This window comes from Telmatherina bonti (genome assembly GCF_933228915.1).
Source record: "Telmatherina bonti genome assembly, chromosome: 20".
In the NCBI taxonomy this organism is placed as follows: Eukaryota; Metazoa; Chordata; class Actinopteri; order Atheriniformes; family Telmatherinidae; genus Telmatherina; species Telmatherina bonti.
In genome coordinates, this window is record NC_136618.1 from 27,422,327 (window position 1) to 27,450,134 (window position 27,808).

General features: G+C 39.2%; 1 protein-coding gene across 1 annotated transcript; it reads left to right on the forward strand.

Moving 5' to 3' along the window:
- Positions 1-160: 160 nt before the first annotated feature.
- On the forward strand, positions 161-27,633 carry LOC306771029 (myosin-IIIa-like; the record flags this gene model as incomplete). The annotated part of the gene is made up of 6 exons (XM_079260055.1): positions 161-328; positions 3,685-3,819; positions 15,639-15,743; positions 15,858-15,957; positions 23,298-23,374; positions 27,484-27,633. The coding sequence occupies 6 exons, from the start codon at positions 161-163 to the stop codon at positions 27,631-27,633; spliced, it is 735 nt and encodes a 244-aa protein (XP_079116181.1).
- Between the last annotated feature and the right edge of the window lie 175 nt (positions 27,634-27,808).

The window sequence follows — 27,808 nt, forward strand, 5'->3', positions numbered from 1 at the left end:
AGCTCATTACTGGTATCTCACATACATTCTGGATTAATGACAGTATTGGCATGGCAACTGGTCAGACATATACAATATCCTGCTCGATGTGGCATCTTCTTTGGCCCTAACAGTAATCCATCTCCATTTTTCTACTCATTTTAGGAGATCTCTCCTGAAGATGTTTCCGCAATCAGGGAAATCGATTGTCTTTGACAACTTTCCGGATCCTACCGACACCTGGGAGATCATTGAGACAATCGGTAAAGGGACTTACGGGAAAGTCTACAAGGTGCTCAACAAAACTGATGGAAGCAAAGCAGCCGTGAAGATACTGGATCCAATCCATGTAAGTTGTGTTTGGGAGTGAACCTTTGCTCTGCTTGAGAAGAAACAAACTGCAACATGTGAACGGCCGTCACTCTGTGCTGTTGTAGTCTGTTCGATGGCACAAAGGAGACACGCGACGGCCTTTGTGGTCCGAAATATTTAAACACAAACAAACTGAAAACTGATGATGAAAAATCTGGTTTTAAGTATTTTAAACATGTAAGCCATTTTTACAATTCAGGACCTTGCTGGGTTGCTTTCAGATATGCAGGTTTTCCAAGTAGGTTAGGTAACAAACACAATGAGAACGTACACATCACTGACAAAATTCCATCCAGTGATGTGAGTTTTATTTATTCATACTGAGGTTGATTTTTCTAAATATTCACATGCATCAGATACACAATCGACCAATCAGAGAATTGGATTTGACACCTGAGCCAGAGCCAAACATGAGCTTTGCTAGCCTCACTTTGTTGCTGATACTTAATTCAATCTTTGTCTCATCAAGACCGAGCGTCTTTGTTATTTTTCTCTGCTTCTTCAAGCAAGCAGCTAGCTGCTGAAGCAGATCCTCAGATTGTCCCACTGGCGTCCTAAAGTCCATCCTGAAGCAGCTGTGGTCCAGATTCAGCTTCTGCACTAAACATTTAAATTCTCAAAGTTCTCCTCTGTTTTCTGGAATAGGATGTACTCAATGCGCTGTTTTGTCTTTTCAGCTCAATATTTTCGTCACTTGCTGTGGAATCCATGTTTGTTTTTGCCATCTTGCAAGTTTGCTTCAAACTCTTCATCATTTATCTGCAATTTTGCATCACACTTAGTGTGCATAAACAAAAACATTACGTATTCATGTATTATTATATTTTACCTATGAAATATTGACAGATTTGTGTTATTTATTCCCATCGGTTCTGGTGTGTGAAGGTTTTATGTCTTAAACTGGGGATTTCTTGCATGAAGGAGTTTAGAGTTTCATAGACATCAAAGTTACCTCCTTCCTTGAAAATGTTTTTGCCAGAGGAGTAATTGATGTGGAAATTAGACATAATTATGTTGGAGAAAAAATGGACGCGTAGGGCATCAACGTGCTGATGGTTTTGAACTTTTGCTGCATTTACGTGTGGAACAGATGGAGGAAAACGTGGTGATGTACAGTTTTTTTTAACCATGTGGTGAACTGCAACTGTGCAGGAAACTCATTTTGTCCTCTTGTATATGCAATGTTGTTTAGTTTGGCCATCCCCTGTAGCTCCTGACCACAGCTGAGGGGAGGAACATAGATAGACCGAAAGACTGAGAACTCATCTTTCTGCCCATGTCTTTCTTCGCCACAACAGATGCCTGAAAAAGATCATCACTGCAGACGCTGTCGTTTACCTGCCTGTAATTTCCTACTTTATGCTTCAGCTACTCATGAACAAAACCCAGACACCTGAACCCTTCCACTCTTTGTCCATATATTCAGCACCAGTCAAAATGTTGGGACACGTCTCCTCATTCATTTTGAATGAGGACTGTACAAACCTTTGATTGGTATTAAGTTTTAAAGTTATTTATTTAAATGAAGACACTTGGTTTATATGTTCAACACAACTGAGTTTGGACATCCATTCATCCATCATCCATCCATCCATCCATCCACCCACCCACCCATCCATCCATCCATCCATCCATCCACCCATCCATCATCTATCCATCCATCCACCCACCCACCCATCCATCCATCCATCCACCCATCCATCATCTATCCTTCCATCCATCCATCCATCCATCCATCCATCCATCCATCCATCATCTATCCTTCCATCCATCCATCCATCCATCCATCCACCCATCCATCATCTATCCTTCCATCCATCCATCCATCCATCCATCCATCCACCCACCCACCCATTCATCAATCTACCCATCCACCCATCCATCAATCCATCCATCCATCCACCCACCCATTCATTAATCTACCCATCCATCCATCCATCCATCCACCCATCCATCCATCCATCCATCCACCCATTCATTAATCTACCCATCCTTCCATCCATCCTCCATCCATCCATCCATCCATCCATCCATCCATCCATCCACCCACCCATTCATTCATCTACCCATCCACCCACCCATCCATCCATCCATTCTTTCTTTCTGTAACTAATATTTTAAAACAATATTTTTATTGCTGTTTAGCATGAGGATTAGGCAAGAAGAGAAAAAAAGAAGCCAAAATAAGGACATAACAGAAAGCCCCTCACAGTGACTAAAGCAATTAATTTATATAACAATATGGAAAACTCAATTAACAGTGAGATGTTACAGTGTTGTGTTTGACTGATATCACTGCTACGGCAAGTGTGTGATTCTATTGGTATGTCTGTCCAGAGAAGTCCATACAGGCCTTTCTACAGTTTGCAGAACTGATGAAATCCTAGAAAGGATTCCATGTCTTATAAAATAGTGAAAGTTTGTCTTTGGTCCAGTAATTCATTGCTTTCAGAGGGATACGTTCCATTATACTTTGTGTCCACTGTGAGAGCTTGGAGGTTTGTCAGAGATCCACCCAAATCGAAAAGACCTTCTGGGACTACACAGGAGTACATCGAGCAGTCTCAACGAATGAGGTGACAGATTCAGAGTGGAAGCCAAGGATACAAGACAGGAGTGAGATCAAGATTTTTACCAGATATTACAAAAATCTCCTAACATACATTTCTCCAGAAACTTCCAGGAAGGGGACAGTAAAAAATACAGTGATAGTATGTACTTAACCAATCTTTATACTAATATTTAAGCAAGTAGTATATGATGGATATTTGATCTTGGGTTTTGCACTAGGAAATGACATGTCATGCCACCATTCAACCCCTCCTGACTCCAAATGCAGACTTTATAGCTGATTCTTTAAGAGAGCAAAACCAGGAGACTGTAACTGATTCATTATACCAACTGCAATAAGTTTAACTGGTGAAAAATACTTTCTAAATGTAGGTTTGGATTATTGTTTGGTTATCTGACAACCATTTATCTATGAAGTATGATAGAGAATCTAAGGAGCAGCTTTAATTAACTCTTCCATTGTGTAAACTTTAATAGATATTTTATTAAAAGAATATTATGTTATTTTTTTTTCCTTTGATTTAACTTCTTATGGGCTAAGCTAAGTCTATCATAACTTAGTCTCCATATTTATCACATAAATGTGAGCCAGTTTTTGTTCCTTTAATCCAGATTCTTGGTTTTCCTTTGTTGCATAATAATAATAAGTCTGTTTGACATAAAACTGGGCAAAAAAGTAAAGAGTGTCTGACAACTTAGTAAACATGCTGCTGACAGAATGATGTTTTCTCATTTTAACTTTCTTTGACGTCTGTTTTTCAGGACATTGATGAGGAGATTGAAGCAGAGTACAACATCCTTAAAGCTCTTTCTGACCATCCCAATGTTGTGAAGTTTTATGGGATGTTCTACAAGAAGGACGTAAAATGTGGAGATCAGTTGTGGCTTGTACTTGAGGTAGGAACATCACACCCCCGCACCGTTGTCGTATGATAAACACAAACATTTCGTGTACTGCAGGTGCTGACTAAAGGTCTGGTTGCACTTCATGGTCTTGCCAGATAAATGCAACGGCGACCCAAGCTGGCTGGGATTATGCAAGAGTTTTAGCCACCCCTGGCAGTGTTGGAGTTTATTTACTGAACACCTGAGGGATTTGGTCGCACGCCAGTTAAAATCATGTGGGCGGGGGATGGCTTGCATGCGATGGGCACCGTCCTGTGAGCAGCAGTTGGGATTTCTCTTCACGGGGGCTGTCTCAGTAAATTAGTTTATACACCTAACAGACTAGAGCTCAAGCTGAAAGATCCCTTTTTCAGCATGTTTGGATTAAGGGCGCAGTGGACAAACATTTCCCTTTGCTTTCCTACAGCTGAATGTATGGAGAGATTCAGAGTCTGAAGTGCAGTTTGTTCGTGAAAGTTCAAGGGGACCTTGATGCCAAAGCTCCTCTGTGTTCATGTAAAAAAGAAAGAAAGAAAGAAAGAAAAACCTTGCCTCCAGCCCCATATTTTTCCAGCTTTCATCTGTCTTTGCCTGCAGTGGCCCTTTTGAAATGTCAAGCTCCAGACAAACATGTAATGGAGGTCAACCTCTGAGGAGAAACACACACAACGGTGTGTTTCTAGCTTTTGACTCTCTGACCGTGTAATTTTACCGTTCACTTTGATGAAGAGCAGGAAAAACCTGGAGACATCCGATAAACATGTACAGGCTTGATAAGAATTAGTCCAGTATGAGTGTCACAGCGTCGGCCATGCAGCTTTGATGCTGTTTTCTATTACCTTACATTTTACTTTCTGTTTAAAGCTTCATTTTTTAACTTTTTTTTAAAAAACATTTTTAGGACAACGGCACATTTTGTCTTTACTGAGGAAGCAATATGAACCAAGACTTGCCTGTGAATGTTGAGCTTTAGGTCTGTTTCATGATTTTGGAAACATTCTAACTTTTCTTCCAGGTTTATCTTGCAAAGCTAATATTCTATAAAGTCTGAACTGTGTAAAATGCATGACACTAGAGGTAGACTCAGAATCAGTATCAGAATAAGAAGCTTTTATTATCTCTGAACCGGCGACTTGACACAACAAAATTACTTCCAGGACAACCTGTCCAAGCAGGATCAGGCCGACTGAGGCAGTCGCCACGTGAGCTTTTAGCATCACATTATATGTGCCAAGCAGCAACCAATCAGTGTTGTTCAATATGTTTTGTTTTCTCACTCAACCATGTTAGATTGAACATCTGAATCTAACTGTGTATGTTTATTTTAAGCATTATCTTTACTACCTTTATGTATGTTAATAGTTACATAACGTTCATATAAAACGCTGTCAAAAATCACTTCCAATATATTTGCTTCACTTCTGAGTTCCCAACATCAGTTTCAGGCCGTGTTTACTTTTATATGTATAGTTTAGTTTAGTTTAGTTTAGTTTAGTTTAGTTTAGTTTAGTTTATTAAGGATCCACATTAGCTGTAGTAAGCTACAGCTATTCTTCCTGGGGTCCGGCACAATTATAATATCAAAAACAAAAACTTGTAAAAAGTTACACAGCACATCAACATTTCGATTCAATCCTGGAAAACAAGTTGTTTACATCTTCAAAATCATCTCTTTACATCCATTTTTACTTAAGTAAATGCATGCAAGTAATGTCCATTCATATTACACCCTATCATGTAAACTATTCATTTACAAAAAATACACTTACTCATAATTGGATATTAACCTATATATGTGATTATCTATAATACAAATCTTTTAGTACACCTCTATCCACATTATCAATTTGTTTACTCTATTGCACATTCATTTGTATTTATTATACTTTTATCACCAAACCCTTAATGATTCATGTAGATACCTGTACTTTTAAAAAATAGTCTTTTAATAATATTTTAAAGTTTTTTAGGTCAGCGGTTAATTTAATGTTTTTCGTTAGAGAATTCCATGTTTTCATGCCTTTATAAATAACAGTTCTTTTTATGGCATCTGGTTTTGTTTTAGTCAAGCTAAAACTTCCATCTTTTGTATGTCCTGTGGTATATTCGTGATTTCCAGCTCTAAAAGTAAGGTTATTAAATAAAATAACAGGTCGTTTTAATACAGATACATTTCTAACTACAACTGTCAATGAATATAAGAGTCTGTCTTTGACCAACAACCGGTTTCTTATGCATTGTGATGAAATTTGTCCTGAAATCAGACTTCAGGACCATTTGGGCAGCTCCACTGTGTACATGTTGTAGTCTGTCTAACACCTCCCTTGTGGCATTTGACCAAATGACTGGACAGTAATATAGTTGAGATAAGTTTCATATGTGGCCAAGCAACATATGAAACTTATGTTTCCATATTTTAAAAAAATGCATTTACACAACAGCGGAACTGTATGTGTGCAGGGGAAAGCACAAATAGAACCACACATTGTCTTTTGTGCATATCAGGCCTTTAATCGACACCAAACTTTTGCAATGACATTAGAAAGAAACACAACAACAGAGGCATTACATGCTAACACAACACATGTAACACACTGCAAAAAGTCAGCCTTAAAAAACAAGAAAAAAATAAATAAAAATGAGGTAAATGTTGCTTAAAATAAGATAAATTATCTGCCAACAGAACAAGAAAATTTGGCTTGTCAAGACTTCCTAAAACAAGTACAAATACTCAAACAAGAGGAATTCTCTGGCATAAAAACTAAGAATTATATTACCTTTAAAAAAAAAAAAAAAGCATATGTGTACTCAATTTAAGATTTTTAATCTTACTTAGATTTCAGTTTTTGCAGTGTGTCTTTGCTGACAGCATAAATGTTCTGACAGAAACAGGTTCACCATTGTTGTGCTTTTCGTGGGTTCAGCAGGGTCTGAGTGTGCAACGTAAGATGACATGAGAGACGTTACCGTCAAAGACAAGACTCGCCTTGCGTTGCGAGAAAGTTTCACTTTGGAAACTTTGCAGGTTTTTCCTCCCAAAACTCTGTAATCATGTAAACAAGAGGCAAGAACACGACCAAACATACTGTCTTAGTGTTATGGTGTAAACCAAGCCTCAGACAACAGCAAAGACGGCAACAGTGGAGGAGATCACGATGAGGCAGATTCTCTGAATGAGACATTCATCCATTATTTTATTATAGCTTCTTCTTCTTTCTTATTTTTACTGGTGACATGTGAACCAAACTGCACAGCAGTGCCCCCCATGGTTCCTGGTGGTGCTGCTCCATTTGCTGCATCAGGACCACAAGGTCTTTGACAAAACGCTCATGAACACAGAGGATAGACAGAAAACTCCACCTGTATGCACAAGCATGTTTACTGTACGACATTAATTTGCTTTAATCAGATTTCAGTGTGTTTGGGATATCTTATCTCATAAACACAACTCAGGGGTCAATGCCGCCAGCTAAGGAGAGCTGCTGAGGACAAAGGAGGAGAAAATGATCCGCGAACAGATGCAAAAATAAATTGCAGTCATTTTGACAAATCTGTTGCATATGTTTATGGTCTGGGGTGGCTCAGGACAGAGGGTAGCAATCAATCGTAAGTCAGACGCAGGTCTAGAATATTTAGGATGGAACCAAGAACAGGGTGGGATGTGTAAAGTGACCCATAAATCATGAAAATAAATGCATAAATGCATTAAAAGTTGAGTAAAACTGTTTCTTTTTTTTTTTTTTAATGATTGTTGATTATTAAGAAGTGTAGCACACACTTCATCTGTAACTATTATTAAAATAAAGTTTGGAAACACTATTGTGCAGATTTGTGAGACATTTAATAGATTTTTCTTCTGTTTAATTATAACAATAAATTTGGTTTAATTGTGACATTAATGTAGTCAGTTACCTGGCTGGAGGGAGTTCTTTAAGTACATAACATACTGGATTTATTCATAATGTAGCATCAAAGTTTCCTCTAGACCAGGGGTGTCCAGCTCCACTCCTGGAGGACCACAATCCTGCAGTTTTTCCATGTATTCAAGTCAATTCAATTTAACTTTATTTGTATAGCGCCACTTCACAACAATGTTGTCACAGGGAGCTTTACATACACATCATTTCAAGTCAATTCATACATATCCTATAACAGAAACCAACTGATTACATCGAGTCATGACTTGGATCCAATCCCCCATCCTGAGCTGCACGCGGCGACAGTGGGAAGGAAAAAACTCCCCTTTAACAGGAAGAAAACCTGCAGAACCCGGCTCAGGGAGGGCAGCCATCTGCCTCGACTGGTTGGGGTGGAGAGGACAGGAAAGACAGATCAACATGTACAACTGCACTTATTCCCTGCACTTATGCACTTATTGCACTTTTGTATCCCTACTCCAACACACCTGACCTAAATGAATCAGTCACTGTGCAGATCTTCATTGGCTGTTGGATCCTATTGATGTGAGACAGATGTGTCGGACAAGGGATACATGGAAAACCTGCAGGACAGCGGCCCTCGAGGACACCCCAGGTCTAACATCAGCTTAACCTGGATGTGTTCAAGTCATATCCCTAAAACTGACCTGTTTGGGTCACTTAGGTCATGTCTTAATCTTAGTTTTCATCAATAACTTTATTGTGTGTATAGATAAGAGACAAGCACGGCATAAACAGGCTGGATGAATAGTTTAACATAAACCGTCACACTTTGACACAAGGCTATAATTACCTAGAAAATATCTTCCAGTTTTATTCAGCACATTAAATCAAACAGATTTCCGTCTTTGCAGAGTTGGAAAGCGATGTGTAAATATAATAATTTTTGTTGGACACAAATCTGATTGCCTGAAACGAATCGGGAGCAATCTATCCTGCAAACATCTCATCTGAGGAGCGAATGTGAGTTGCCTGCAGATCACACTGTTTTATCAGCATAAAGCTTATTGTTATTTCAACAAACCCAGGATTTATTTCACCTCTTCAGTTTGAACACAACATAAATAAAAAAAAAAAATATTTGACTTAGTGCGATTGTTTTGACTAAAGAATATAATGAAGTGAAACCAGATTTACATGGTGGGATATCCCACAGAAATACCTACAGCCTCCCTGAAATCGTTCTGCCACCTCGTGTTGCTCCTCTTTCCACTTCCGGATCAGCATTTCCATATTTCTGTAATCTAAGCTAAGCGGGATTTTGCATTGACAGGAGCAGTGTCATGCAAACCCACTAGATAGCTTTCACCTCCACATCTTGTGTTTCTTTCTCCTTTCACCTGCGTCCTTCCTCCTGACCTTTGCGGAGGACCTTGCACTGACTTGACTCAAGTATCAAGATGCAAGATGATATTTTCCTCTAGTTTTACACGGCGCTAGCTTATGCCAGATGAAAGATGTGGCTCTGTATTTCCTGGCTAATCCTGAGCATGGCTCTTTGGAAAGTGGCTGCATTGGCAGTGTGTGTGCTCTGAAGTAGATGCACATGGATTTCAGCAGAGAAAGGACAGGAAATCAGGGAGTGAGGTGGCAATTCACCATGGTTACTGTCCCTCCTTTTGAGACTGTAATTTTCCATCCTCTTGCTGTGCTGAGAGGAGCTTCTGCACTGACAGCGGACAGCTCATTATGAGTAGAATTCATACAAATTGCATCCTCTACCTTGTTAGCCTTTTATTGAGGCTTTTGGCTTTGCCTCTGTAATGCACTCCTTTATGATTGCAGATGTAGGCAGAAATGATGGAGCTTTTCATGTTCGGAGACCTAATATTGCTAACAGAGCTCTGAGATACTTCAAAGAAAGCAGTGATGATTGAATTTTATCGTCTAATTGCAAATAAGACTGATTTGACTGTGCATTTTATATGTCAGAACCCATGTTTTATCCAAGGAACCTTTGAAAGTAAGATCAAATGAGTAGCGTATTGAAGCTTGTAGTTAAAAAATGTATTTTCCATTTTGCCATAAAATAAAAAGACAGAACCAATCCAACGGCACCGGTCTGGTTGTTTAAAGCCAATAATGGACACGTGTACATGAATTATAATTCCTCTTTAATTTAGAATAAAAGTTAAATTTGCTTTAAAGAGGTGAAAAATGACCATGTAAACACCTGATTCTGGATGAAAGTGATAATTTGGGATTATACTTTGTCTTCCTTCTCCTCCTCAGCTGCTGACTAGGATGTGGAGTTGGTACTTCAAAGTCATCATCAAAATCAAAGCAAAAATGGTATTTGATATGTGATTTTCAATGTTATATCCGAAAAGACGAGAAGCAGGAATTAGTTTGTTTATTTTTGGTATCTGTTCGTACGTCACGTCCTCTGTCGGTCCAGGCTGAGCCCTTCCCAACCCCCAGATTTAAAGCTGAATTTACTTTCATTGAGAATTATTCATTCGGAAGTAAAAAAAAAAATGTAATTTACAGAAGCCAGTTTTTACGTTATATGTTTTCATGCTAGCTTTTGTATTTAGCTCACACAGCAGCACTGAGCCTGTTCACATTACCTTAAAAATCTGATAATTGTGAGTCATTATGTTGTTTGAATAATCAGAGTTGATGTGTGAACAAGAACAGCAGAAAGTCGATAATTGAAAATGAGTTTGAAAACAAAATAAACCTTTTTCAGTATCTTGATTTTCTTCAGAGTCACATAAGACTAAAACTCTCCGTTGTTTATGAATGGTTTCGTTTTGCTTTGTTTGGTTTGAGCATCAGCTGCTCTAATCTGGCAGCAAACTAAAAAGCCGACACGCTGCTGGGTTTTTTCTTTCTTTTATCGCTGATAAGGGCTGATGTGTCTGAAATAGCATTTAAAAATAAATAAATCGATAAAAATATGGCAAGAATATTGGGAATATTGTGTGAATATTGTGTTACCTCCTTTTCTACCTTCTTTTTAGTATAAAAGAATATAATGAATCAGATGTACGTGTCCAAATGGACAAAGAAATCAAAACATCTTGGTGTTTGAACCTGAATGGAAAACCTAATGCTGTTTCCATCATCATTTGTATAATCTGCTACCTTTGGAAATCAAATATTAATCAGATATTTACTGTGAATGTTACCGGGTTGAGTTTGATGTTGAAAGTCTTCAAAGAGACAAACTTTAGCTGTGTTTGTTTGTTTGTTTGGCATTAGATATTTGGTAGGTCGCAGTTAGCGTGTAATAGTATTTATTAAAACCTTTTTCATTGCTGATTTTCAAGGCCTGGACATAACTTAAATCTAGACTATGAAAACATCTCATATTGATGCTTGGTCAGATAAAACCTTCATCTTTAATGTATCGGGTATCTTTCAATTATACTTTAAAAATAATTTGTTTTAGTTGTTTTTCCTTTGCTACCTGTTAGGTAATAAAAATTAATAAAATAAATAAAAATCAATAAAAAATGAAATAATAATAATAACAATAATAATAATAATAATAATAATAATATTAATAATAATAATAATAATAATAATAATAATAATAACAACAATAATGGACTGGCGAGCTGTCCATCGCCTTTCGCCCAAAGACTGCTGGGATAGGCTCCAGCTTCCCTGCGACCCTTCCTTGGATTAAGCGGTTAGGATAATGGATGAATGAATGAATGAATAATAATAATAATAATAATAATAATAATAATAATAATAATAATAATAATAACAATAATAATAATAATGATAATAATGATAATAATCATAATCATAATAATCATAATAATCATAATTTCAGTAAGCTGACAGTGATGTAACTTAACAGAAAACACAAAAAAAAAAAAAAAGACTTAAAATTGTCCTTCTGAATGCAGCACGATGGAAACTTTCATTTATCAGTCACTACAGCAACATCATCGGTGTGCGTTGTCCTGATTATGTTGACATGTCAGTTCCCAGAATCACTGCTTTGTTGTCTTCTCCTTGTGACGTGACCCGACACGGCGTCCACCCGGTAAAAGTCAGCAGCAGACTGCAGTGCTCTGCATTGACCCCCATTTGTCTCTGTCCTGACTCGCCCCCTCTCAACCTCTGCAGTCATTAAATGACAATGAGGTTTAAAATGTTATTCCTTGTTGGGACTTTTCAACGAACGCTGCCGGAAAGCAGACACCTCAGCCATTATACCCATGTAAACGATAAGGCCACTGTAACAATGGGCGCGCTTTTCTCTGGACACCATCCAACATGTCACACACACACACACACACACACTCCCTTCTTCGAGTGTGGTGCTTCTTCCTACTAATAACACAGGAAATGAAAAACATTGAATTTATAATTGCTGAGAAACGTACATGAAAAGATGACTTAAGTTGGCACCTGCGTGTTTGTTTCATCTTCACATTTGTTTTATCTACTTCTTTGCCCGTCTTTGATGGACTACTTTAATTTACATGACTAAACAAGCACCTGACCTCATTTGAAATGGAGACTATGCCAATCAGTATTCAGTATATCCAGCTTAGTCTTTGAAACCAATAGCTCTGTGACAACTCATAAGATGCGGATGGAAAACATAGATCTTAAGACCTTTTAAATCAGTAGCTTGGATTTTGATTTTCAAATCAATAAAGATGCTAATTAGAAAAGATCAAACTGCTTTGTTTTGTTAATGTGGTTTGTAAGTAAAATGATGACTCGTCATAAAAAAGGAATGTTGGCTGAATAATTGAGGAAATCTTTCAACTTTATTGAATATTGCTGCATCTCAGTTTTGTTATATAGTGTAAAAATGTTAAAAAAAATAAAAATAAAAATAAAAAAGTTCCATGTATAAATACATGCATTATTGCATTTTGTTAAAGAATAATTACTAAATATTTTCTCAATGCGATGGAGAAATTCTTTATTATCGTAAAGGTGCTTCTGAAATGAGCCTTTAATCTTGTTCCATTTAATATCTCCTTCACCAGAAACACGAGGAAATGTAATTTAATCCGAATTAAACCAAACCAGCTCCGGAGTTTCATGTGTCACTTCCTCCCTGAGGAGTTTTAGATCTCCAACACATCTCTAATAATTAATGTTCATGTCCAGCATTGTTTTGTTTTGGTGAGAGCATTAACATTTAGGACCTTTAAATCTAGGACACCAGACCTCTCATTAATATGGATTTGCCTGTCTGTCCTGTGTAATTTAATGATGACAGGTGATATGGCGGCAGTGATGTGAGCTGACGTCAGGTGCCTCTCATTGTTAGAGTGCTGTGCTGTCCGTGAAAATCTCTGCAGTATTCTCTGCTCAACTGCAGTTTGTCTGCAAGTCTGATAGCAGAGAGGAGGAGTGATTAAGCTCCCCATGTGGCAGCTGAAATACACGCCATCCATCCTGCAACAGTTCACTGGGCTGCTGCTGAAGGATACCTAGATTGATTGACGCATTGCAAACAGACATTAGCCACAGCGTTGAAAACTTACGCCAGCACAATCAAGGTATGGGACCTGCTCTGCTCTCAGCCCATAATGTATAAAAGTATTACTGAACATGACAGCTGGGTCTCCTTTGGGCCAGAGTTTCAGTTTGAAGTCAAGGTTAACATCTCTGGCTGGAAAATCAAATTTATATGACAGAGGAAGTGGCGAAAAGTTCAGAACTGAGGACACAGTCAGCCGCTATAGGTTACGACCATATATGAAAATTGACGGAGCCTCCGGTGGTTAAAAGTGAAGCCGATGCGGAAGTGCATAAAACTGCAGTTCCCCCTTCATCCACTAGGGGCTCCAAAACAGAGAGAATCCCCATAGACTCCCATGTTAAAAAGACCAACTTCACAGCAGAAATAAACATGTTTACAGCCTGGTTCAAGAATCCATTTTCGGTTTATAGGTCAGGTTTGCCTTCATGACAACTGTGAGGGGAGGGAATTTTTTTTCCAACTTGCCCATTTAAAAGTAATTTAATCTCGAAATTCTGCATATTTAGGGGCATGTCCTTTTGATTGACAGGTACCCGATCTCCCGCTTCAAGTCAGAAGAACGTCGAACAACAGTTTTTACCCAGTTAACAACATGACTTAGCTTTAGCCCTCTTATCTCCGTTAGCTGGTTTATCTACTATTAGCTCCGGGTTAGCTCGGTTAGCTTTTAACTACAGGCAGCTTGGAGCTCGCTCCATGTCAAGCATCAACCATGACGCTCACAGCCCCCCTCTCAGCTCTGCCTCTTTGCCCATATTTGTATTTTCCGGGTGAGTTGACACGCATGCCCTTGCCAAGATGGCGATGGTAAGAACCGCCCACAGAGCTTCATTTCAGCTCTTCAGAAACCTATGGGTGACGTCACGGAGGCTACGTCCATCTCTTTATATACATATATGGTTATTATTATGGTTATACGTTATATGGTTACGACCAGACTCTGCTCGGGGATGTGAGACGTAACCAAGAGAACTGCGGACAGGTGTTAAGGTGGAAGTGCTGAGAATTTGTTGTCACAAGTGATGATGGGGAACAAACAAATACTAAAAACACACATAGGTCACACATATAAAGCTAGACTCAGGGCTGGACTGGGACACAAAGTCAGACTGGGAATCATACACTCATCCCAACTCATATCCTGCATGCATACGCTCACACACATGCAAGTGAACATACAGAGACAAACTAAGTAATCAGCTCCTTGTAAACCTCAGTATTTGTATTTTGAGTAATTATACAGAAGTGCTGCATCATTTTTTCCTATAAGAGACCAAGTATGCAGGGTAAACACTACCTTCCCAAACCATTAAGTAGATAAATACTGCATCTAAGCTTCATGCTGTGCTTTTTTATGCTCATTTTAAATGTGCATTCAAAGACGTTAGAGTTGTGTTAACACTAAGCTATATGGAAGTTATTCATTACTAACATTTTCTGATATGTACTGCATAGTCTTTGTGTAATCGCCGCAGGGGACTGATTTTTATCCTCAGAAACCACACACCACTGCCTGATTATGGACTAATTAGGCTTTCAGTGTACAAGTGAGGGAAATTAGTATAATCGCATAAAGAGCAGCAATGGAAATTTCCAGTCAAACACAAAGTGCTTTTTGCTTGTTGTTAAAGGTAAGGATACAAACTAAAATGGGCAAAAATATTCCTGGAAAACTAAATAAAAAAAATAAAAAATAGAGAGATGATGCACCAGTAGGAGATTTTTTTCTGTGTTTACAAACATCATTCAAATGCAAAATCTACAATTTCTTTTCACTTCCAGCCCCGAGCACAGTGACTGACGTCTCAGAGCTTTTCACTTTCTGTATACCTCTGGCATCTTCCAAAGAAAGCCCAAATTAAGGGTTATTATTGTTGCCAAGGCAACCTAAAGGGTAATTTTCTGTCATTTTACAAGGGAGATATCTACTGACAGCAGAGTCCGTGTTGTGATGCAGAACACCACAAGAAAACACCTGCAAACAGACAAATGAAAGGTTTCCTGCTCCCAGAAGGAAAAGTCTATCTGCAATCTCACACAGTGAATATATTCTATTTATAGAGTATAATTTCTTATATAAATCATTCCATTGTTTGGAACACTACACCATTTAATTCTTTTTTTTTTTTTTTTTTGTGGAAAATTTGTACATTTGCCATTTTAAGATTAAACCGTACATTAAAAATATGCATTCTCTCCCACTAAGCTGACTCAGAAAGATAAGCCTCCAAGGACAGACAGAATTACTGTCAGCATCCTTCCTTCTCCCTGTGAAATCTTCAAATCTGAACACATTTAAATCCCACATATCTAAGATGCCTCAGATTTCGATGCATTGTGTAAGCTAAGCTGTTTGTGCTGACTCATGTTGAGTTTGTGCTCTTCGTCCTTATGTCTTTGTTGTTTTTTTTCCCCCTCTGCAGCTCTGCAATGGCGGCTCGGTGACAGATCTGGCCAAAGGTATGCTGAAGAGAGGAGACAGAATGGATGAAGCCATTATTGCCTATATCTTGCATGAAGCTCTCATGGTGAGTCTGGTGGTTTGAGCCCAGAGTGGTGCCTCAATGAAGGGGGTTAAAATGGGGGTAATTTTCCAGGCAGGTGCTTGTCAGAGAAAGGCCATTAACCTTTTCTTTTCGCAGGGCCTCCAGCACCTGCACATCAACAAAACCATCCACCGCGATGTCAAAGGCAATAACATCCTACTGACAACACAAGGAGGGATCAAACTCGTGGACTTCGGTAAGTTCTAAGCCTCTTTTTGCCAAGAGATGCTGCAGCAGGATGCCTTTGTTTTTTCACTCCATCCCCCCCTAATCAGTGAAAAATCATGTTATGGCTCAATTTAACAGAAGAGGGTCAAATCCATTACCTTCAGCTCTCTGCCAAACAAATTGTGCTGCTAATTAGTTTCCCTGAGAGGCTGGAATGCATCTACACAACCCCACCATGTAGCGGATGATTCTGCTTTCCATTACACCCCATCTTTTCTGCTCTTACCAAGACAGCAAAGGGCAATCCTGCTATTCTTCCTGTGATTTCCCTTATTTGCTTTTTGGTTCTCTAAACCAAATTAGGCACTCCAAGCAGCAAACCATGATAGGCAAAGTGATTCTGACTATTTCCAGGGGATGACTCACCCCTTTTTCATCAGGCAACACACAACAAACACAGCTGCCTGTTTTCATTACAAATTAAATTCCCACTCGACGTGTGTGTAGGTTTTCTAATTGTGGGCTTCTCTTAAAAGCCTTTCTCTAACCATGAAGCATAAAGTGCACAGCTCTCATATAAAGAGGAATTATTAATGGACGCACTAATATGGAGCCCGTCCACCTTTTTTCTCCTTCAGAGCAGCTTCTTAATCCTCATGTTGCCGAGTGCAGAGGGGTGATTTGTGCAGCATGCATGTACCTTAAAAACAACATAAATGCCTGTTTAATAAAATTCTCAAGCCATGTCACTTAGTGGAAGTGACTCATACAGCTTCTATGTCAGGAAGCCTTTGTGCCAGACAGAAACTCATAGGCCCGGGTTATTTTTAAGTGATCGTCTTTAAAGCCATACTAAAGCCTTGTCCTGGCTAGGTCTGGTGCCTGAACCATGCTAATGCTAATAGACTATAAAATCCTCTGAGCTGCTGTTTCAGAGACAAAAAAATAGTGACAACAGAATTAGCTCTGACTCAGGTCTCCCACACAAGATTCCCTGCAGCTTACTGGGTGACAAGTATCAGACTGATGTGCACCCACCAGCACAAATATAAAGGCTAATGCGTCATGATCATGAAGAGTCATGGAAAACACTTTTGTTGTAAGGTTTATGTATGAAAACTGATGGTGCATCACTTTAAATCCTTTGGCGTACATAGGGGTTAATGGCTGCCTCAGTCACTGCAAGGGGCTGCAAAACAAGTTGAATCATCCACTGTCAGCAGCAGGAGGTGTTTGGTGTTTCTCTGAACATGGTGCTGTGCATTGTAACCAAATTTCTCTCCAGACATAATGGTTGCAGGAGTCTTGTGGCTTGTTCACATGCAAATTTGCAAAGCTAAGCTCTGCAGCCATGTTGCTTTCAGAGAGAAGAAGCTTGGTGTTCTTTCCAAACAATCTTTTTCTACTTGTACTGTAGTGAAACGGAGCATTTAAAGCTGGGGTAGGTAATGTTGGGGAGCTAGCAAGATGTGAAAGTGGCACCCTGTCTTGGCTCCTCCCCCTCTGGTTTTGTTCCTTGTGTGATCCAAGACTTTTTATTCACAGCTTCTTCTACCAATGATTTTCTCTTTCTTGGCTGTTTAGCGGGAGGAGGCAAATAAAAAGATAAATTGTAGTTTTTCTAAGTACTATGCAGTCTGAACTTGGTTTAATGTCCAATCCTAGGAAAGATGCATGTTTTCCACTGGAAAATAATCTTTCCCACTGTAAAATCAGCATCAGCAAGTTATTTGGAAATGATCCTATAACTCATAACAGTTTATATGCAGCAAGAATTGCATCTCTAAGATAATTGCAGATGTCTTTCCTCCTTGTTAACATCTGAATTCTCCAGATCAGTCAACAGTTTTTACATGGATTATATGATCTTGGTAGTGGGGTTAAAATTAGACTATAAACACTGTAAAAATGAAAGAAGATAAACAAACTGTTCCGTTGCGATTCTGAATTAATTCACCATGATGCTGTTGTGGTCAAGATGACACATAACAAATAGGAAATTCAGATTGGCCGTATAACGATTGTGAACAAGCACATCATAAAAATCTCAGTAACTGAGTACATTATGTAAGAAATGGTCACTGACCTACGAGAAAGCTTCCATCATGCAGAGAAAAGGGCTTCACCCACACATAGTTACTGTCAGCACAGCTGAACAAAAAGTTATACTTCAAACAACATACTCATCACTAAAATTATGATTGACAGTATATCCCCCTCTATAAATAAGTCCTGATAGTTTCAGATAAATGTAACCTGTTCTGATAGATTTGTGTCTGTTTCTTATCAGCTTAATCCTGTAAGGAGTATCAGTGATTACTAACAAACAGTAACTTTACAATCAAATCTTGAAGGTAAAAACCACACGTTTGACGACCACAATGTTAAAATAAAATAAAAAAAATAAAAAAAGAGGAAGACAGGTGCTTTTCATGGCGACTGAAAAAGACCATTTAACTGACAGAAGGGGACAAAGTCATCCCTCCTCTCCAGGCTACAGTAGCACCCTTTCAGTTATCCCAAGGAGATTGACAAAGTCTGGCACATTTCCCAACAGTGTACATTCCTTTTAACACTTAACAGTATTTTAATCTTAAGTATTACTTAAGGAGCATTTATGTTTCCTTTACATTTGTAATGCGTCCATTACGTTGTTATTTACAACATCCACTAGAGGGCAGTGCTGATTTCATTCCTAAGTTTCGACATTAGACAATAGTAAACATGGCGATGCTGGGAGGGATCGTGTGATGCACAGGTAGTACAGCGGTCAGGGGAGATGGTCTGCACACCCAATAATATTGTCACAGCTTCTTGTTTGATCATTTTATTGGTTGCACACGAGCTATTCTGCTCAGTACTGCCCCCATCACTCCCGGTGAGTCTGCTCTGTTTGACACCGCTGTGTATGTGTTTGAAAGCTCTCTGAAAATATATAGAAATATTCATTGAATGAAAGCAGAAGACTGATAGAAGACTCCATCCATAAGTTTCTTTCACGTTGAGCATAAATAATCCCTTTGCCTCAAGTGAAACTGTGCCGAAGAGTCCAAGAAACAAGACTTCAGGTGAGTCATAAGGATGGCTGGAGACTCTAAAACATCTCTGCATTCACAGGCTACTTCAATGAAATCTCACTACCTAAGTGACTATTTCCATTACCACTTAAGAATGAACACAGCGCCTCTTTTTTGCCTTTTCTTTTGCATCAGCACAATGTTGTCGTGGCTTGATGTGGATTCCACTTCTTTGAGTTTGTTTTTGAATTTTTGTCATTTATTCACAATTTCGGGTCACACTTGGTGTGCAGAGACAGAAATGTCAATAATTCACCTTCAAACTACTGTTTATTCGCATTGGACCTAGTGTGTGAAGGCCTTTAGAATCCATCCATCCATCCATCCATTCATCCATCCATCCATCCATCCATCCATCCATCCATCCATCCATCCATTCATCCATCCATCCATCCATCCATCCATCCAGCCATTCATCCATCCATCCATCCATCCATCCATCCATCCATCCATCCATCCATCCATCCAGCCATTCATCCATCCAGCCATTCATCCATCCATCCATCCAGCCATTCATCCATCCAGCCATTCATCCATCCATCCAGCCAGCCATTCATCCATCCAGCCATTCATCCATCCATCCATCCATCCAGCCAGCCATTCATCCATCCAGCCATCCATCCATCCAGCCATTCATCCAGCCAGCCATTCATCCATCCATCCATCCATCCATCCATCCATCCATCCATCCATCCATTCATCCATCCATCCATTTTCTTGACCGCTTAGTCCAATTCAGGATCTCAGACAACTGGAGCTTTTCCCAGCAATCATTGTCATTATCACCACTGGCCTTCAGAATCACTTCAACAAAACATGACGTCCTTTATGACCACCGGTTTGCTGATGGTTAAAATTATTGTCGGGTTGTTGGGTTGTTGATGAGGGCGAAAAAAAACAAAACAAAACAAATGCATCTAAGTGATTAAAACAGTGACCAAAAATGTCCAACTTCAGCTTCTTCTGCATCAAGCTGGTTTTAATGATTTTTAATGTAGAAAGGGGGCATGCTACACTGAGCAGCTGTAGAGATAAAGCCCCCGCTGTGACTCATCACTAACGGAGACACAAAATAGCAAAGAGATGGATCAAAAAAAGAGCAGCAGAAGAATGAGGAGAGCTGCTCGTTCATGGGTCTCTCATGAATATTCTAATTGACAGCGTTATCTCAGCGATGATTATTAAGTGTGGCCCACCAGGCTCCACTCCTGGCTAATGTAGTGGAAAGAGAAGGGGGGCTGTGAGGGCTTTAATAGGGGGGCTTTTGTATTTCTGCATTCTCATATGCTGCCATACTTCACGTGTATCACAGCATACATGTGTGTTAGTGTGGATTTACTGAGGAAGTTTGCTTTCCTGCTGTAATTTATGTGTTTGTCCATGTAAAAGTATGGCTCTGTCCTCAGTAATGTGGGTGATGTAAATGCATGGCGGTTTTGTGGCGTGATGGCAGCAGCTTCCCTGTGTAACAACTGCATGCGCACATCCCATCCTGCACATGACTGTAATCCCTTTTGATGTTTGCCACAGAGGGTTTTTTTTCTCTGCACAGCTCATACTTGTACTTGTCTTCACCCCACGCAGCAACAGAGCATGGGTGTATTAAAGAATTGTTTACATGGTAATTAAATGGGTGCACAGAATGGGCACTTATAATATATAGTCACTGGGACTTTGCTTTGGTGTTGCCCTTCTTTCTGGATATAGACTGGGCTCAGATCTGCAGAAAGTTCATGTTTTAATCTTGTTTACACTTTTCACCATCTGGAGATGTTGTTGGTACATTTCCTGAAGTCTCCTTTGCATTTCCTCTAAGCTGTTATCTGCTTGCTGCTTGCCAACACATCCTTGTTGCAGAACGCCTTTCACTACAGCATAATCTTCTAATATGCACTACGAAATACCTTTTTGTAGTCAATAGATAGTCTCAGCATGGCCCTAAATGAACCTCCAACAACCTGCCAAATGCAGGTTGAAGTTTATTTTGGCAGGTATAAATGAAAGTGACGAGCCACCTGGATGGTGTTTGAGTTAGGTGTCTTTGCAGCGAGCTGAAGAGCAGAATCCTTTTGAGCAGAGCTAAATCTTCAACTTTCCTCTCAGTTCTGCTGAGGATTTATGCAGGCAGTGTCATGGTTTGGATTTTCCGTGCCTTAGTTTTCCTGTTTTATTTAGTAGTTTTTCCTGTTTAGCTCCATGTCTTGTTTAGCTTTTGTTCCTGTTGATTTAGTTCACCTGGGTTCATTTAGTTCATTCGTTTCACCTGTGTCTTGATGTGTTCACTGTATTTATACCCTCAGTTTCAGATCTTTGTGGCGGATTCATTGTATTAGTCCCCTGAGTTTTTGGTTTGGATTAAAGCGTCTTAACTTGCATCCCGGTTTTGCATCTCTGCATTTGGGTCCACACCGCATCCTCACCCTACCTTGACAGGCAGTGGTGAGACTTATCATCTATTTTTGAAAACCCTCAAATGCTAATGTATGTTGATGATTAAAGGCGTCCGATATTATCAGGATACCAATATTATCGGCCGATATCGACATTAAAATGCTGTATTGGAAAGGATCGGTATCGGTTTTTATTTTTTGATGACATAACTTTTACACACCATGCATATATTACACATCAAACTCTTCAGCTAAGTCTTCTCTGACTCAATGTGACTGAATATAGATTTCATGTATAGTGTTACAGATATTTTTGTTTGATGGCACAACTCGCTCCAAAAATATTGGTGTCGGTTGATATTGGTATTGGATATTAAGAGTTGGACAAAATCAGTATATTAGATATTGGTAAAAGAAAAAAAAAGCCAACATGAAACTTAATATTCACCTTGACCTATTTAATTAACAAAACAAGGTCTCTAATGCAGGATTAAAAATAATAATAGTTGATAATATCTTCAGCAGATAAACTTGGGCATGATTACTGATGACAGATTATCATAGTTTATACTCATATTTTATCTTGTCCATTAAAGGATGTGCTGCATTTTTAACACCTAATGTAACAAATCGCCCAAGCATTGATATTATCATACCTTGAATATTTCCCAGCAGTCTGTTCCAGTGCTTTATCTGACTTAATAAACCAGAGTCCAGCGACACACACAGCACTTTATAGAGAAAATGTTACTCTAAAGCACGAAAATTAAAATGGGATATATAAATGTAATGCACTTCCAAAAAATATATCTACTGGCAATGAATCCAGTTACAATTTTACACTTACTTTTTCCTTTTAATCAGTACTTTAATACTATAATATTACACTATGTCACGGTGGTTTGATTTTAGTATTTATTATTATAATAATATCATTGTAACGTTAGTTTACTGACATTAGTCCCATTCTGTATCATGGTGATAATATTTGCATTTCTTGTTGTTTTTGGATTCTTATCTGTTTTTATTGTGTGGATAAATATTATATATGACGGACTTCTGGAGGAATCGCTGCTGTGTTTAATGGGGATCCCAGTAAAAGAAATAGAATTTGAAAAAAAGCCTAAAACTGTTCTGCGGCTGCATGTCGCGTCCACCTTCAGTTTGGTTAGCATGCTTTTATCTGGAGGCCTGGTTTTTGTTTCGGGTCCAGCTCCCGAGCTGGCTGGCTGCTTCAGCGAGAGGCAGCCTGAGGATACATCACAGCGTGGTGCAACACTGATTTGTCTGGACTGGGCTGGGGTCACGATTGTGGGTCAGCATGTTCCTTGTCAGGCTTTTCACAGCATGCATACAGACACACACACACACACACACACACACACATGCCCCACTCATATCTCTGCCGTGCTGTTTCTGCAGACTTAATGTGCCTCTAAAGCGACTGCTGTAATGCAGCTTCCTACGGTATGATATAATAAATCACTCAGAGACAAAACATCTTCAGTCTCCAGCTGCTGACGCCGGTGTGTACAGTGGAGTTTTATTTAAATGTTGTTCTTGAAATGTCCAACAAAGTAACTTACAGAACATGAAATTCAAAGCAATCTATCACTGTGAGAGGAAAACACTGCAGTTTGACATTTCTGTGGAAGTACAGTATATTTAGCTTCTTTCTCCTTGTCACGAGTGACAGATCTATCAGCGGAGCAGAAAGAAGCTGTAAAATCCACCCAGCCTCATATCAGTCCTGCTTTACCGCTTCATCATGTTTACCTGCTACTATGATCTTTGTGAGGATTAAAAACATAAGAAGGAAGTTGATGAAATGGTGTGAATAGTCTTCTCTGAGCCTTCAGAGCGAGGCTGAAATGGTTGTAATGTGTTTGTCTTCCCTGCAGGCGTTTCAGCCCAGCTGACTAATACCCGTCTGAGGAGGAACACCTCTGTGGGAACTCCCTTCTGGATGGCGCCTGAGGTATGAAAACTGGTCCATAACTGCCCCCCAGCCTCCTCTCTTTCCACCACATTAGCCTGGAGATGATCCCAGTTGGCAGTTCGGTTCATAATCATCAATGAGATAACGCCGTCAAACTCAATGTGCCCAGAAGAATGAAAGGAGCAGCTTCCATCATTCATCTCCTGTCTGATCGTGCCTTGGTACATTATACAGGAGATATAGCCTTAACTCAGACATGGTTGCATTAAAAGTGAAGTTTTTTCCCCCTCATTCAACAGTCATAATGTTTTCTTTACATGTGTTTTATTATTATTTCTTGTTTTTGAGTCATCTAAGTGGAGTTTTCCAACAATACTTATCCTGTTAAATATCTTAGTTATGTGTCATTGAATCACACTGAAGCCAGGTTTAAAGTGGAACTATTATGTGCATTTCAGGCTAATTTATTTTTATTTCTGAGCCCAGAAAGGCTGGGATTGATGGAGTTATTGTTACAAATGGCTTTATTTACTTCAGACCGACCCTCTCCGTAGGCTGTCAGATCAGCCTGCGGGCAAAACGAGTGAATTGAGACTCTTCTGCATTAAGCCCCGCCTCCCGCCACTGCACTACATCGGGAGCGCGCACCGCACCTGCTTTCGCCGTCATTGTAACGTCTCATAAACAGAAGGATTAGGCTCATATGAACTCAATAATAAACAAAATACAATGTCAACACATAGCATACAGCCCTACATGTTGGAACCTGAATCAGATCCTGAAAACGAAGTGGAAAACAGCAACCCACAGCAACGAATGCAGCAGGATGTCTCTCTTTGGTAAACTCACCAGCCATCGTTGGAAATAACTTTATCCCACGTTTTCCACCCGCCTGATGTATTTGTACATGCCCTTGTTAACCAGTAGAAGGTAACCAATCACTGAACCTTATCCCCCGGGACGTCACAAGGATTTCCAAGTAGAAAAAACTCTCTAAAACGACACGTTTTTTGTCGCCATGGAAACTGAATGGAGAGCGTGCTGGAACTCAAACTCAAACTCAAACATGCGTTTAGGTGATAAAAAAGAGTGCCATTCACATGTCTGATGAGGATTCAACACTGCAACACTGTAGAAAGCTCAGAAAACTCCAAATACCATAATAGCAACCCTTTAATGTAGAATAACCTCTGTAAAATCAGACTGCAGAAGTTTTGGGTTCATATGTTTATATGTGGTGGTTAAGTTTAGTTTATTTACAGCAACTAACTGGAAAGTGGTGGAGATAGTTAAGATAAGTTATAGTTTATTCAAAATCACACGGAGATGCTGTGAAAAGACGAAGAGATGGTCACTAAAGCACATTTTTACTCAAAACACGCTTGATCAAAACAGGGCTTGACAGTGGCTCAAGAGGTTGTCCTGAAGGTCGGCAGTTCGAATCCCCAACCATGCAGAAAGGGCCAGTGTTCGGTCGGAGGCCAGAGGGTGCATAAGGAAGAGCATAAAACATGTAACAACGAAAGCGTCTAAATAAAGCTTTTGGGATCAGTAGTTGGGAGCAGGTGATTCGCCATGGCAACCGCTAGAGAAAGGAGCAAAGTTGAAAGGGAAGGAGAAGGAGGAGGAGACTAGATCAAACCGGGTCTGGAAAGTCTGCAAACTCTATGATCCAATGATAGGGAACAATCATGTTCAAAAGCCAATATATTAAACTTTTAAATATCAGCTGGAGTCAAAATCAAAAGAAAACAGGATTGAATTATTGATTGATGATGAATTTATTTGTTCATTTCATGTTCAGTTTAACTTTACATTGTTATACATGAACAAATAGGCACAGATAGAAGATTAAATCTTATACAATCTGCCCCATAAGGCACCTTTCTAATAATAATAATAATAATGAGTAGAGCTGACTTAACTAAATTAAATTAACCCCCACCCTAACCATGTCAGCACACACTACTTCAGCAAACAATAAGAGAAAAAAACAAAAAAAAATACATTTGTCTTGTGTATCAGATAGATTCAATAAACTTACAACTGTGTTTACAATCTCGTAATTTTATCCTTGTACATTTTTTTAAAATAAAAAATTCAAATTATTTGCAAACTATAAAAATATTTTACTTGTATTTCATGAGATTCTTTGCATTTTTACAGACCAACACTTACTGACCAACCAAAACCCCTCTGTTTGTTTCTCTGTAATCATCGTACAACTTGGAAGTCTTCAGTTGCTCCTAAACATAAACATGATTCACAAACTCAACGATAAACATGCTGCCATTGTGTCGTTTTAAAATCAGATCTGTGCATCAAAGTTGCCATTTATTTCTGCTGCTTCGTTACAAAACAGGCCAGCTTGTTTTAAAAGAACCTAGTAGTTTATGTTAAAGGTGAAGTATGTAAGATTTTCAATATTTTCAAAATAAATTAACTAAGAAAATAACTACAATCATAATTAGGTTTTTTAAACATGTAGGTTCCAGTCTGTCCATATTTGATGTGTTATTAAATTAAAAGTTTAATTAATGACAAAGACCCTTCTTAAATGTTTGCCTACTAGTAAAATTAGTCATTTGTCATTAATTAAACTTGTAATTTAATAACGCATCAAATATGGACAGACTGGAACCTACATGTTCAAAAAACTTTCTAATTATGATTGTTGGTGTTTTATTAGTTAATTTATTTTGAAAATATTGAAAATCTTACATACTCTACCTTTAAAGCAAAAAAAGTTGCGTTATGTGAACATACCGGTACATAAAGATGAGCTTCCTCTGAGAAGGAAGAAACAAAACTTCGGATCATTTCCAGACAGTTTCAGCACACGATAAGTAAACTGTGCAGCGAAAGAATTCAGATATTTCTGCAACATATTGTCGACATGCAGGGAGAGGCTCAACAGGCCCCCCCACACAGAAACCTTCTCCTGGATTGATCCAACAGAACATAGAGGTGTTCCTCAACCACCTACCTGCACACTAGGAGTCATTTACTGCCACGTTTCAGATGAAATGATACTCTCCTGTACCAAAGCTACACTTTGTAACCCCTGCATTTAAATCCCCCTCAGTCTGGACGCTCTCCCCAGGACGTTACAATCCAAGAACATTTTTACATGAGGTTTGCATGCTGTGCAAATGCAGCATTAGAGTCCCGGTAGGATGACGTGGACTGTGATTTAAAAATTATAATCTCATTTGCACGTTGATCGACAAAAGTTCTGAGAAAAGAGCGTTGCTTGAGACGCGGAGAGGTTTGTGGAAGTCAGCAGAGGTTTTTCTAAACACAGACCTGCGTCAGCTTCTGGAGGAGAATCGCTTGTTAAGCGTTGAGCTGCGGGGTGAGTCGGACTGTGATAGTCTAGCTTTATGCTCTTAGTTGTAACCAGTATGCATCTTTTCTGGTAATTTTTTTAAGCTGGATTAGTTTTCTTCTTGCAAAATGTTTGGGAACAGATTCAAAGTCAACATTTTTGTGACCGACATGCGAGGCTGGAACATGATGCTGCAGAGCTCTGCGGTTTGCAGAGATGTGTCGTAATGAGTGTGTCTCGTTGAACGCGGTAATGGTTTGTCTGCTCGTTTTGCCTGTGTTCATAAGTTCTCGCCTGTCGAGAACAGCCAACACAAATTCTATTGATTTCTGACATTTTACAATAATGACAATCCGGCTTGTGTGTTAGTGTGTGAGCTCTCTGTGTGTGTGTGTGTGTGTGTGTGTGTGTGTGTGTGTGTGTGTGTGTGTGTGTGTGTGTGTGCGCATGCCTCCCACTCAGATGATTCATATTGTTGATTGGGTACCATGTTCCCCTCAGGACAACCATGATAGACTGAGTATAAGTGTGTATGTATGTGTTCAATTTGCTGTATCGCTCACTGAAAATGATGTTGAGTGTGCTTTTGGCTGAGCTGCTGCTGCTTTTATATGATGTTTGTGATATTTTACAGCTTTATAATGACATTTTACTCTGTTACAAGTTGTTTAGTGTGTATTTCTGTGCAGGAACTGATTAAATTTATAACATAATCTCAAAATTTATATATATATAAAAAAAAAGTACCTTCCTAATGAGAAGGTGGGATTCATACTAATACAACATCGTAGCTTACATGACGTCTCTGCTGTGTCTGCAGGTCATAGCGTGTGAGCAGCAGCTGGACTCAACCTACGACGCTCGCTGTGATGTCTGGTCTCTGGGCATCACCGCCATAGAGCTGGGAGATGGAGACCCGCCCCTTTCTGACCTCCACCCAATGAGAGCCCTTTTTAAAATACCGCGGTAAGCCTTCATCAGCTCTTCACAGGAAACTGTAGTCTTCATCAGCGGGCTGTGGTTCAGGCCTGTTCTGAAGCTGGGTGAATAAGAACAGAGATTTATTATTTTTTTTACTTCCAGCGTGTAAAATGATAATCTCTGGTTACAAAGTGACTTGATGCAAGACTTGCATCATTCAGACC